At 58.6% G+C, this 12,281-nt stretch overlaps 1 protein-coding gene across 1 annotated transcript; it reads right to left on the reverse strand.

The window, feature by feature from the left end:
* Positions 1 to 1,069: 1,069 nt before the first annotated feature.
* LOC308527091 (uncharacterized protein C7orf57 homolog) lies at positions 1,070 to 11,997 on the reverse strand (the record flags this gene model as incomplete). The annotated part of the gene is made up of 8 exons (XM_081102418.1): positions 1,070 to 1,711; positions 2,481 to 2,495; positions 2,849 to 3,063; positions 3,486 to 3,583; positions 6,834 to 6,987; positions 7,488 to 7,596; positions 9,703 to 9,888; positions 11,943 to 11,997. 8 exons carry the CDS (start codon positions 11,995 to 11,997, stop codon positions 1,665 to 1,667), a joined length of 879 nt encoding a protein of 292 aa, XP_080958544.1. The 3' UTR covers positions 1,070 to 1,664.
* Positions 11,998 to 12,281: the final 284 nt, after the last annotated feature.

The raw sequence follows: 12,281 nt of genomic DNA on the forward strand, positions 1-12,281 counted from the left end.
AGGAACTTCCATCTCCAGGAGCCGGGAAATCTAACGCGGAAGACTGGCTTGTCAAGTGAGAACTCGGTCCTTGCGGCCCTGGCCCGTTTGGCCCCGTGGAGAGAGCATCGGACTGAGGGTTTGATTCGGGTCAGGACACGGCCCGGCGCGGACTCCGATCCCCAGTAGGGGGCGTGCAGGAGGCAGCGCATCAATGATGCTCTCTCATCATTGATGTTTCTGTCTCTCCCTCTCCCCTCCTGTCTCTAAAAAAAAAAAATCAATATAAACATTTTTTCAAAAAAGCACCTATGTGAACTTCATGTCCCCACCATATGGGTTTGAGGTTAACTATTATTTTAAAAAAAAGTAGTTGTGCCCTAACCGGTGTGGCTCAGTGGATAGAGCGCCAGGCTGCGGACTGAAGGGTCCCAGGTTCGATTCCGGTCAAGGGCATGTACCTTGGTTGTGGGCGCATCCCCAGTGGGGGGCCTGCAGGAGGCAGCTGATCAATGTTTCTCTCTCATCGATGTTTCTAACTCTCTGTCCCTCTCCCTTCCTCTCTGTAAAAAATCAATAAAATATATTTTAAAAAAACAGTTGTAAGTTACTGATATCTGTTTCCCAGTATTTTTCTTAGGGTGGGGATGTTTGAGAATGAGGTTGGAACTGAGGGAGTGGAAGGAGAAGGAGAGGAAGAAAAGAGGGAAAATAAATCTATTAAAATGCTACATTCCTCCTATTCAATCGCATACATTCCCCAGTGACGTAGGTTTGACCAAACAATATAGACACGTGAGCTCACTTAATATCGCATTGAAAAAACTAATTGGAAACTTCTCATCAGGTGAGCTGGGGCATGATGCATTACTCCAGGAACGAAGCTAAAATGTTGGTGACCTTATTTGTCTCTGGCACTCTTTCATTAGAAAACGATTATTTTACGAGTGAGTGAAATGTACAAAATGTGAAAACTGCTCATTGCATACAAACAGTAACAACATTTATAAAACAAGAGAAGCCAGACTACTAAAGAATTTTTGCGAAGACTACTAAGTTAAATACTGAAATTAAAGACATTTTTACTTGAAGGACAAAATATATGTTTAATCGTATAGATCCCAGTTTATTGAAAACTTAGCAAACATTTAAAACTTGCAAATGCTCCAGTGCTTCTACATTAAAGGTTTAAAACTTTGAGGTCTAATAAGTTAATCCTTTTCTCGATATAAAGTACATCCCAATATTCTGGAATTAATTTTTTAACAGAAAAATGACTTCTGCAGAGATTACAGGGCCCCATCCAGGGAGAGTCTGTGAGTTTCTTCTAGCTAAAGTCTGAACAACAGCCTTCAATGAAAATGTCACCACCAGGGGGACCCACGTCCGGGTGATGCCAGCTGGTGATGGGGAGGAAGTGGGTCCCAGATGCTGGGCCTTCCCGGGTGGGGGAGGCATGGCGCCCCAAAGGCCCCTCCTTAGCACCCCAGAGAAATGCACGGAGCAAACCCCCCGCCCTCGCACCGCCTGCACCACAGTGACGTCAAATCTGTTTTAACACAATTATTTCATGAGAATCTATATTGGTAACGCAGAGCAGGAGCCTTATAAACATGGCTGAGACATGGTCGGCTCATATCTAGCCATCGGAGTCCCAACGTGATGCTCCCACATCCTGGGCTCGGTTACTTGGGCTCAGTAGGCGTCCCTGTGGCCTGAGCGGAGCCTGGACCTGCAATGCAGAGCGCAGCCGTGAGCGGAAGGGAAGTGGAACAGTGTAGCCGATAATTTTAAATAAAGGAAAGCCAGCCCAGCCGGGGGAGGGGCTCAGTTGAGCGCTGACCTATGAGCCAGGAGGTCAGGGTTCGATTCCCATTCAGAGCACATGCCCGCCCGGATTACGGGCTTGATCCCCGGTAGGGGTTGTGCAGGAGGCAGCTGACCCATGATTCTCTCTCATCGTTGATGTTTCCCCTCTCTCCCTCCCTCTCCCTTCCACTTTGACATCAATTAAAAAAAAAAAATTTTTTTTAAGGAAGTGTATAAGCTTATACGATGTTAAACGATAGTTCTTGGCGAGGTTATATGTTTGGTCAGTGATGAAGTAATTCTATACGTGAAACTGCACCAAAACGATGCTAAAATCCTGACTGTCCCTGCAGGCGAGGCCCTGGGCCCTGGCCTTTCCATTATCGCCGCCCTCGCGCCTCACTGGTGTGGGACACAGCGCACATCTCTGAACCACACTGTGTGTTATTTGTGCATAAAAACAAAGCTACAGGTTCTTGTGATAATAGTGTACGTGCTTCTTCTCTCGCCGCCCCCAAGCCCTGGGTCTAGGACTCGGCTGTTCGGCCAGGGTCGCCCTTGGAGTGCGTGCAGGTTGGGGAGGGACGTCCAGGGCGGCCGGGCGGCCTCGGCTGCAGGTTGAAGAACTTCCTTGATGTTTGTGTCCAACCTCTTTTGTGGTTCGATGCAAATACCGTTCTAAAAACACTCACTTGTTGGAGAAGACTCTGGAATAAAGAACAAGCACATTCGTTGTTCAATGTCATGAAGCAGACCACGTTTTAAAAGAATTAGTGCTTCTAGTAACGACTTGAAAAAACTCCCAAAAGGCTGCGTTACTGACAACGATACAACACAGGACACAACGGCCATGGTAAAGCTCAAAAGTGCACTTCTGACAGCAGCTGGTGGGAACCGCTCACGTGTCGGCCGGACAGTGGGGGGAGGGTGTGTGGGCAACGGAACTGGCCGGCCACCTGGGGTCCCGTGGGGCTGCGTGGGGCCAGGGCCCAGTGGGCACCAGGACAACACCCCTTCCTCCGGGGCAGCCCCGGGCCCGGGCCGGCTGGGTGCACCTCACCTTGAGCCTCCGCAGAGCCTTCCGGAGCCTCCGGGTCTGAGAGCTGCTCAGCATCCTGCCTCTCAAGGTCCTTCGGGGACTCGGGCGCTGGGGGCGCTGGGGGCGGCTGTGGGGTGCTCTTGTCCACGTCGGCTCGCTGCTGCAGCCACTCATCCCTGTAGCCGTTGCTGATGAGTTTGGAGAAGTTGGTGGGGGAACTGGTTTTGTGACCAGGCCTGGGAACGAGAGAAATCAACGACAAGCAGAAGTACCAAGGTTAACGGTAATTCTGAGTTCTCAGCAAACATCCTGACAATAAATTAGATGCTTATTGTTCCTTAAAACATCACAGACTCTCTCTCTCTCTCTCTCTCTCTCTCTCTCTCTCTCTCTCTCTGAAGAATTAGACAACTGACCCATTAATTGCAGCACAATTTGAGGCGAGTGAAGAGACGCCTCCTGCTGAGAGGGAAACGGAGCAGCAGGCAGCAGGCCAGGCGCTGGGAAGTTGCAACCTCAGAGCCATATTCCACACGTGGCGGGAACCGCTGTCCTCGGGCCCACGTGAGCCAGCGTGTGGCTGCCTCTCTGTCACTGGTCACGTGGACCCAAGACCAAACCCCACCGAGCCCGCCAGCGTGGGAGCCCCAGCACTTACATGGGGGGGAAGGAGAGCCTACGTCCTGCAGGATCTCGGGGGCCCAGCGGGGGGCCCGCTTTGCTGGGGGACCTGGAGTGAATGGCGGGGAGCCTCACCTGGGAGAGAAACACACAGACCCTGGCTCAGTGAAAAGCGCTCAGCAGCCAGCGCCGAGGGAGAAGGCGGCTCGCAGCCGGCACAGCGCGCATCTCTCTCTCTCTCTCTCTCTCTCTCTCTCTCTCTCTCTCTCTCTCTCTCTCTCACACACACACACACACACACACACACACACACACAGGAGCCACGGTGCCACCCAGTGCGGCAACCCTGTCAACACCGCGGTGAGGAGACCATGGCGTTGCGTTCACAGCACCGCTGCTCCAGCAAAGACGCCCCGACTGAGGAGGGAGGCAGAGCAGCTCAGGCGGGAAATACCGGGGGAGGGCAGGGTCCCAGCTCGGAGGTGGCAGCCCCAGCTGGGGTCCGGGGTCTCCCTGAGCCGTTGACGGGGAGCCAGAGTGGACAGGGCTGAAGGTGGGCTCCTTGCCGTCCAGCCAGGGCAGAGAGGGACCTGCTGGTGCGTCACTCGGCACAGCCCCGCCACCAGGCACCCAGCGTGTGTCTGAGGTAGCGGGCTTGCTGCAGCCCAAGAACTCCGGGGGCACAGAGGAGGGAAGGGGGGACTGTGGTGACCAGGAAGGCACGGAGCTGAGGAGGAGGAGGTCCTGGCAGAGCGGAGGTGGGCACGGACCCAGGAGGGTGGGGCTGATGTTCAGAAATAGAACCAGGGACCCGGCAAGTGACAGGCACGAGGGGTGATGGGAAGGTTACTCCCGAAATAAAAGCTGGGGCGTGCTGGGAAGAAGGGCGGATGCTGGGGGTGGGGGGAGGGGAGCTGTGAAACTTTTAGTCCAAGTCCCAGGGAAAGACTGTGACCAGGGGTCAGACAGAGATTTCATAGATATAAAGTCATAAATGGAACAAACAGATGAATCAGACTTTATCCAGACCAAGAACTTCTGTTCTCCCGGAGACAGTGTGAAGAGAAGAAGGAAGGAAGAGGCAAGCCACCGACCGGGACCAGATGCAGGTCGGGCTCGGGTCCGGGGAAGGGTCTCCAGGCGACACCAGGGACTCTCCAGCCGCCAGAGAGCAGGCTTGATTTAAAACGGCCACACCGGCCGGCGGAGCTCAGCGTTTGAGCATCGACCTATGAGCCAGGAGGTCACGGGGAGATTCCTGGTCAGGGCACAGGCCCGGGTTGCGGGCTCGATCCCCAGTGGGGGCCCATGCAGGAGGCAGCCGATCCATGATTCTCTCTCATTGTTGATGTTTCCATCTCTCTCTCCCTTCCTCTCTGAAATCAATTTTTTAAAAATATTAATTAATTAATTAATTAATTAATTAAAATTAAAATGGGTGAGATTAGGACAGATGCTTTACTGACGAAGATGCTGGGGGTGGGGGAGCACATGAAAAGATGCGTGACGCATCACCAGCCCTGGGAGATGCCTTGTAAGCCACCACGGGAGGCACCCACCAGAACGGCTCACACCTGACAAGGACAAGGGCGTGAGGGCGTGGAGCACCCAGCTGCCCGGTGCCGTGGGGAGCGGGGCCGGAACATGATGCGGCCACAGTGCAGGCGACTTCTCATGAAGGTCAACATGCCCGTGCCATGACCCAGCTGGTCAGTGTTTATCCGACAGACGTGCAGTGAAAACCTGCCTCCCACATGGCCTGCCCGCGTCCACACGGCCTGCCTGTCCATACAACCTGCCCGTGTCCACACGGCCTGCCCACAACTACACGGCCTGTGTGCCCATACAACCTGCCCGCGTCCACACGGCCTGCCCGCATCCACATGGCCTGCCCGCATCCACACGGCCTGCCCGCGTCCACACAGCCTGCCTGTCCATACAACCTGCCCGTGTCCACATGGCCTGCCTGTCCATACAACCTGCCCGCGTCCACATGGCCTGCCTGTCCATACAACCTGCCCGTGTCCACACGGCCCGCCCACATCTACACGGCCTGTGTGCCCATACAACCGGCCCGCGTCCACACGGCCTGCCCGCATCCACATGGCCTGCCCGCATCCACACGGCCTGCCCGCGTCCACACGGCCTGTGTGTCCATACAACCTGCCCGTGTCCACACGGCCTGCCCGCATCCACACAGCCTGCCCGTGTCCACACGGCCTGCCCGCGTCCACACGGCCTGTGTGTCCATACAACCTGCCCGCATCCACACGGCCTGCCCGTGTCCACACGGCCTATATGTCCATACAACCTGCCCATGTCCACACGGCCTGCCCGTGTCCACACGGCCTGCCCGCATCCACACAGCCTGCCCGCGTCCACACGGCCTGCCTGTCCATACAACCTGCCCAAGTCCACACTGCCTGCCCACGTCCACATGGCCTGCCCGCATCCACACAGCCTGCCCGCGTCCACACGGCCTGCCCGCATCCACACAGCCTGCCCGCGTCCACACGGCCTGCCTGTCCATACAACCTGCCCGTGTCCACAAGGCCTGCCCGCGTCCACACGGCCTGCCTGTCCATACAACCTGCCCATGTCCACACGGCCTGCCCGTATCCACACGGCCTGCCCACGTCCACACGGCCTGCCTGTCCATACAACCTGCCCATGTCCACACGGCCTGCCCGTATCCACACGGCCTGCCCGCGTCCACACGGCCTGCCTTTCCATACAACCTGCCCATGTCCACACGGCCTGCCCGTATCCACACGGCCTGCCCGCGTCCACATGGCCTGCCTGTCCATACAACCTGCCCATGTCCGCATGGCCTGCCCGTGTCCACATGGCCTGCCCGCGTCCACACGGCCTGCCTGTCCATATAACCTGCCCGTGTCCACACGGCCCGCCCACATCTACACGGCCTGTGTGCCCATACAACCTGCCCATGTCTACATGGCCTGCCCGCGTCCACACGGGCTGCCCGCGTCCACATGGCCTGTCTGCATCCACACGGCCTGTCTGTGAGGGTTGGCAATGGCTTCATGACCGTCACCAAGACGAGAAACAAGCGAAGGGTAAGACAAGCCATGAGCGACCAGGGGTCTGCACACCACACCTGGCTCTCGCTGCCTGTGCCACGGGGGAGCCAGGTCGGGCCCCAGGGGTGCCGGCTACCACGCTGACTTCCCAGGAGGAAGAGGTGATGCGGGAATCGCCCAGGCCTGCCGAGGGCTGGGCGGCCCATTGCCTCTCAGGAGACCCCAGTTTAAAGTTCAGAGCCTGTGATTCACCGACAACAGGAGACGCACCAGCACCAGCGGCAACATCCCCCCCCTTCAGGGGCCACAGCACGGCCGCGAGGCCTCTGTGAGGACGCCATCACCTTCCTCTTCGTATCCAGCTCCTCGGCCTCTCTCTGCCAGATGGTCTTCACGTCAAAGTCGAAGGGCCCCCTTCGGGACTCGTAATTCCCGTTGGCCAGGTCGGGGTTAAACTCTTTGTGAACCATGTAGTCGGGCATGTAGGCAGCCAGCCCCCTGCAGAGACCCAGGGAGACCCCCAGTCAGCTGCCCACTGCTTCCTCATCTCCCCCCTTACCATTTATCTCCCCTCCACCCTCCCCTTCCATCTTCCCCTCCATCTCCTCTGGCCAACTTCCCCTCCCCCTCCCCCCTCCAGCTCCTCCACCACCTCCTCTCTCCACTTCCCCCTCCACCTGCCTCTCCAGCTCCCTTTCCATCTCCCACCCCCTCTATCTCCCCCTCACCCACCCCCTCTATCTCCCTCTCCCCCTCCCCCTCTATCTCCCTCTCCCCCTCCCTCTCCCCCTCCCCCTCCATCTCCCTCTGCCTGTCTTCAGGTAGCACCACCCTTTCTCCTTTCCTGGGGCCTCCAGCCCTTCCCTCCAGGTTCTGAGAATGAACACATCGCCCTTCTCCAGGGCCTGCTTCCCAGAATCCTGAGGTGAAGCCAGAAATCACAGGTGTTTTTTAAAAATCAGTTCAACTCCCTTCTCCTATGAGGACGAAGGACTCACCGCCTCTGGCTGGCCGCGGGCGGCTGGCTGTGGTGGATGTACCAGTCGGGCAGGGAGTAGGCGGCGGGTGAGCCCTTCCTGGAGCCAGGCGCCAGGTGCATCAGCAGATCTCAAAGCAAAGGGGCAGGTGAGCGGCTCCGCCCCCGGGCACGCCCACGGCCAGCAGGCACAGGGTACAGGGCTGCTGACCTCCGGGTTGGCTCTGGGCGGGCTATAGGAACCAGGTGGCCCTGGTCCTCAGCCCCCTGTGCACATGCTGAGGGCGTCCTGCCTAGTGTTGAGGAGGGACATCCCATGCTCGCCCATCCCCCCCACCCCCATCCCCCCACACCACCCCCGCCTAAACAGGCATCTGTGGCCTCCAGCACCCACCCCTGTCCGCAGGTGGGTGGTCACTTCAGGCTGACATCTGAGGGGGCAGAACTCCTCAGGTCTCGCCCTGCAGCCTGGGTCAGTCTGGTCTCCTCTGCCTCCGAGGGGCTGTCCCTGACCCCACAGCAGTTTAGGGAGAAGTCGTCCTGGCCAGCGCCACCCGCCTGCCTCCTCTCTGGTTGCTCTGGCCTTTGCTGCCCGTCCTCCCCACCCCCACCCAAGGGCTTTGCAGGGCGGGAGGGGGGGCATTGAGGGTCGGTTTCAGCAGCAAAGGGAAGGTAGGAACAGGGGAACAATGGCGGCAGCCAACACGGCTGCCTTCTTACTCTCAATAAGAGAAGTTTAACTTTCAATTTTTAAACATTTCAGACGCTGAGAATAGCTGCAAGAACAGGACCAATTCTGCTGCAGGCTTCAGCCAGATCCCCAGGCTCACCTTCTCCTCCCCTCTGCTCTGTCCCTATCACCGCCTCCACTGGCACCCCCGCCAGCACCCCCGCCAGCACCCCGCTCTCTAGCTCATCTCTGTCCCCCGCTAGTCCTCTCACCGCCATCGCTGGAGGTTAAGGCGGACACATCGCTAATCAGATGTGCCGGCTGACCCCTCCTGTCCTCGAACCCCAGCCGGAGCGGGCGGCCTGCGCTGGGTGCTTCATGTGGATGAGCCTGAGGGCTTGCTCTGGCCCTTTAACATCGCAGCCAGATGCTGTCCTTTTGGTTTTCATTCCCCATGACAACCTTTTGGGCCGGTGGTTCTCAGCCTTCCTCATGCTGCGACCCTTTAATACCGTGCCTCATGTGGTGGTGACCCCCAATGTCATTGTTACACATTGAACATCATTAAAGCACAGTGATTCATCACAGAAACAATATGTAATTATGTATGTGTTTTCTGATGGTCTTAGGCGACCCCTGGGAAAGGGTCATTCGACCCCCAAAGGGGTCGCGACCCACAGGTTGAGAACCGCTGTTCTGGGGGGTCAAGGCAGCCAGAAAACAATGGTCAGCACCCTCAGTGCCCCCTGTGAAGAGGGCAGCGTGGGGCGTTGTGGGCAGCTCCTTCCCCTGGTCAGCCAGGCGGTGCCCTCTCCTCAAACCACAGCTGGGCTCCCCGGGTGCCACTGCTCAGGACCCGTGAGGCTCAGGACAAGAGCAACCACAGGGACAGGCACCTCGCAGGCCGGTGAGCTCTGCCCGGGAGCAGCTCCCTGAGGCTCTGCCGTGAGACCGCGAGACGAGAATCACGGCAAAGGTGGGAGCAAGTCCCCCAGGGCCAACTCCGGGTCCCGTCTATGGAGCCCAACTTCTCATAGAGGCAGCCCGTCGCTGGGGAGAGACCACCCCCACCTGCCCCATAACCTCCATCTCCAACAGCCTGACACCCCCACCTGCCCCATAACCTCATCTCCAAGGGCCTGACACCCCCACCTGCCCCATAACCTCATCTCCAAGGGCCTGACACCCCCACCTGCCCCATAACCTCCATCACCAACAGCCTGACACCCCCACCTGCCCCATAACCTCATCTCCAACAGCCTGACACCCCCACCTGCCCCATAACCTCATCTCCAAGGGCCTGACACCCCCACCTGCCCCATAACCTCATCTCCAACAGCCTGACACCCCCACCTGCCCCATAACCTCCATCTCCAACGGCCTGACACCCCCACCTGCCCCATAACCTCCATCTCCAACGGCCTGACACCCGCACCTGCCCCATAACCTCCATCACCAACAGCCTGACACCCCCCCCAGCTTCAGTCAGGGAGACTTTCATAGGAAGGGATGATGGCGGACGGCCCACTGCTGTCCCCAGGGCAGAGACCGAGCGCTGGGTGCTTACCGGGCCGGCCGCCTTGCTTGGCCAGCTTCACGTACTCTGAGTCCGTGTCTTTGACCCAGTACCTCCGAGTCCCCAGCAGGTGCCCACTGGGGGTGTCCCGGAGCTCGCTGAGGCCTGGGATCTGGGACATGGGCGGGGCGTCCACAGCCTTCTCCGATCGCTTCACGGGGAGGTGGTAATACCAGTCTAGGGAGAGGAGGCGGCCAAGGTTGGGTCATTGCAGTGAGGTTCGGGGAGGTGTGGCCCGCTGCCTGGGAGAATGCTGTGCCGGGAAGGGTCGCATTGTCCCTGGGACCACGGGACGCACATGCTGGGGAGGTGAGACTGACACTCAGATCTGCAGACTCTGAGAAAGGCAGGTCGCCCTCCACATTGTGGTGGGCTGCACCTAATCAGTTCAAGGACAAGGACGTAGGAGAAAAGACCGAGGTCCCAGGGGGAGGAATTCAGCCTCCAGCTCCCTTCAGACCCAGGACTACAGCACCAGCTCTGCAGGGCCCGGGCGGCTGCCCACCCTGCAGGTATCGGACCTGCCTGCTTCATAACTGTGTAAGCCCGTTCTTAACCTCTCTCTCTCGCTCTCTCTCCCTCCCTCCCTCAACATTCTGTTGATTTTGTGGCTCTGGAGAGCCCTGCCTATACAGCAGGCACACAGGAAACTGGTCTGAATTGACCGATTTGCATCAGCAGACAGGGACTCCGTGAGCAAAAAGGCCCAGTCCTCTAAGCGAAAGGCTTAGACATGCGATTTCTCCTTAGAATAGAGCTGGGTTCACTGCATGCAAGTGAATATTTAACGCGGAAGTCTTGCCGATTGCTGGAGGACAGTGATCAGCTGCATCGCCACTGCCGCTGCGAAAGGAGGGAACCCCACGGGGGAAGGTGTAAGGAGGGGTAGAACGCTCCCTGAGAATCACGCTAAGAATCGCGAGTTTAGGAGCTTCATACGCACGCAGCTCGCATTCCGGTCGAATCGTTTCTCTCTCAAAGGGAAGGCACGCACGTCTCGCTCTTGATGACTAATTAATCCACAGGGAACACAGGGCCTGGTTCTTCTCATTACTGGAAGCTTTGGGTCCGCCATTATAACCGGGTGCAAAGGAGCTCAGAGAGCCAGGGCCCTGCCCACTGAGCCCCACGGTCACCACCACACACACAACCAAAGGGGACAAGAATCATCTTGCAGCTTCTGTCGCTCAAAGGTGATGAGTCCTTGCATGGCCCCAGGTCACCGACTCTCGTGTGGGTTTCTATGTCCGCCCTCCTCTGTCAGCCAGGAGACAGCTGAGGGAGAAGGACCGCGAGGACCCAGCCGGCAGCTCTCCCGTCTCCAAGCACAGAGCTGCGTGGCACAGCCACACCCCACAGGGGCTCCCAGAGACACCGCTCCCCTTGTTTTGGCCGCCGCGGCCTCAGGGAACAGGGGTCCAGCTGGGCAGAGGGGCCACCTGTGAGGGGTGCGACCTCCGGCAGCATCCTCGGACCCTGTGCCTCAGCTCCCTCACCTATAACCAGGGTTAATGATACCTCGTCGTGCTGCTTTGAGGTTAAATGTTAGTGTATACAAGTGCTTATTTCAGGGCTTCGTCATACAGGGAGGCCGCTCACTGAGGCCCCAGAGGCCACACATAGGCTGAGAGCCTGTGGCAGAGAAGGGGAAACCGCCATGCTTCCTGTCCCCCTGTCCCCCTGTCCCCCGGTGGCCACATTCAGAGCTCAGACTGGAAGGGTTGCTAGATCACATGAAGGCCAAGCTCTGTCCCTCTTCCGAGCAAGAGGCTGAGCCTGCCGGCTGCCCCACCCTGCCGCTGGCCGCCAGCTCCTGGGTCGCCTCCACCCCCTCTCCAGACCTTCCCAGGATGGGGAGCAACCGCACCAAGGCAAAAGCAGCCCTCAGCACCAGGCCTCCGCCTTCCCCCCGCCCAGCTTCAAACCCTGCTAAGCGCAAAGCCACACCACCTCCAGGGGACCCTGGTTTCTGTGTCCAGACACTTAAGCAGGGGACAAAGTTAACTTGGTTTTCTGTTTCCTTTTGTTTCTGAAAATGGGGGGAAAGGACTATCCCGCCCCCCCCCCCCACATTTCCCTTTCAGCCTTGCTGTGACACCGGGGCACAGGAGCACACATTGTGCCCCTTTCTTTGGGGGTACCACGTGTTGGTCTGTCCACAGGCACGCGGGACGCCGGGCGCGGAGCTGTCCAGCAGCAGAGGCTGCGGGCTCCTTGGGCTGGGCACTCACCGCAGGGAGCATAGCGGCCGCTGGCGCCAGGCAGCTCCTTGCTGGCGTTCCTCATGCCGGGAGACACGCGGGGTCGGTGTTCGCGATGAGCCGGGAAGCAGGGAATCCGGAGACACTCCTGGCAGGTGTTCGCGATGAGCCGGGAAGCAGGGAATCGGGAGACACGCGGGGTCGGTGTTCGCGATGGGCCGGGAAGCAGGGCACCGCGCCGGGCTGAGCTCTTGCAGAGGCCAGGTCCGCACCCCGCTCTGCCTGTCCGTCCGCCTCCACCTGACCCAAATGCAGACGTGTCATCACTCGGGCAGGGCGTGCACGTCCCAACAGGCGTACAGCAGAGGA

Source organism: Myotis nattereri (assembly GCF_964212035.1).
Source record: "Myotis nattereri genome assembly, chromosome: 11".
Taxonomy (NCBI): Eukaryota; Metazoa; Chordata; class Mammalia; order Chiroptera; family Vespertilionidae; genus Myotis; species Myotis nattereri.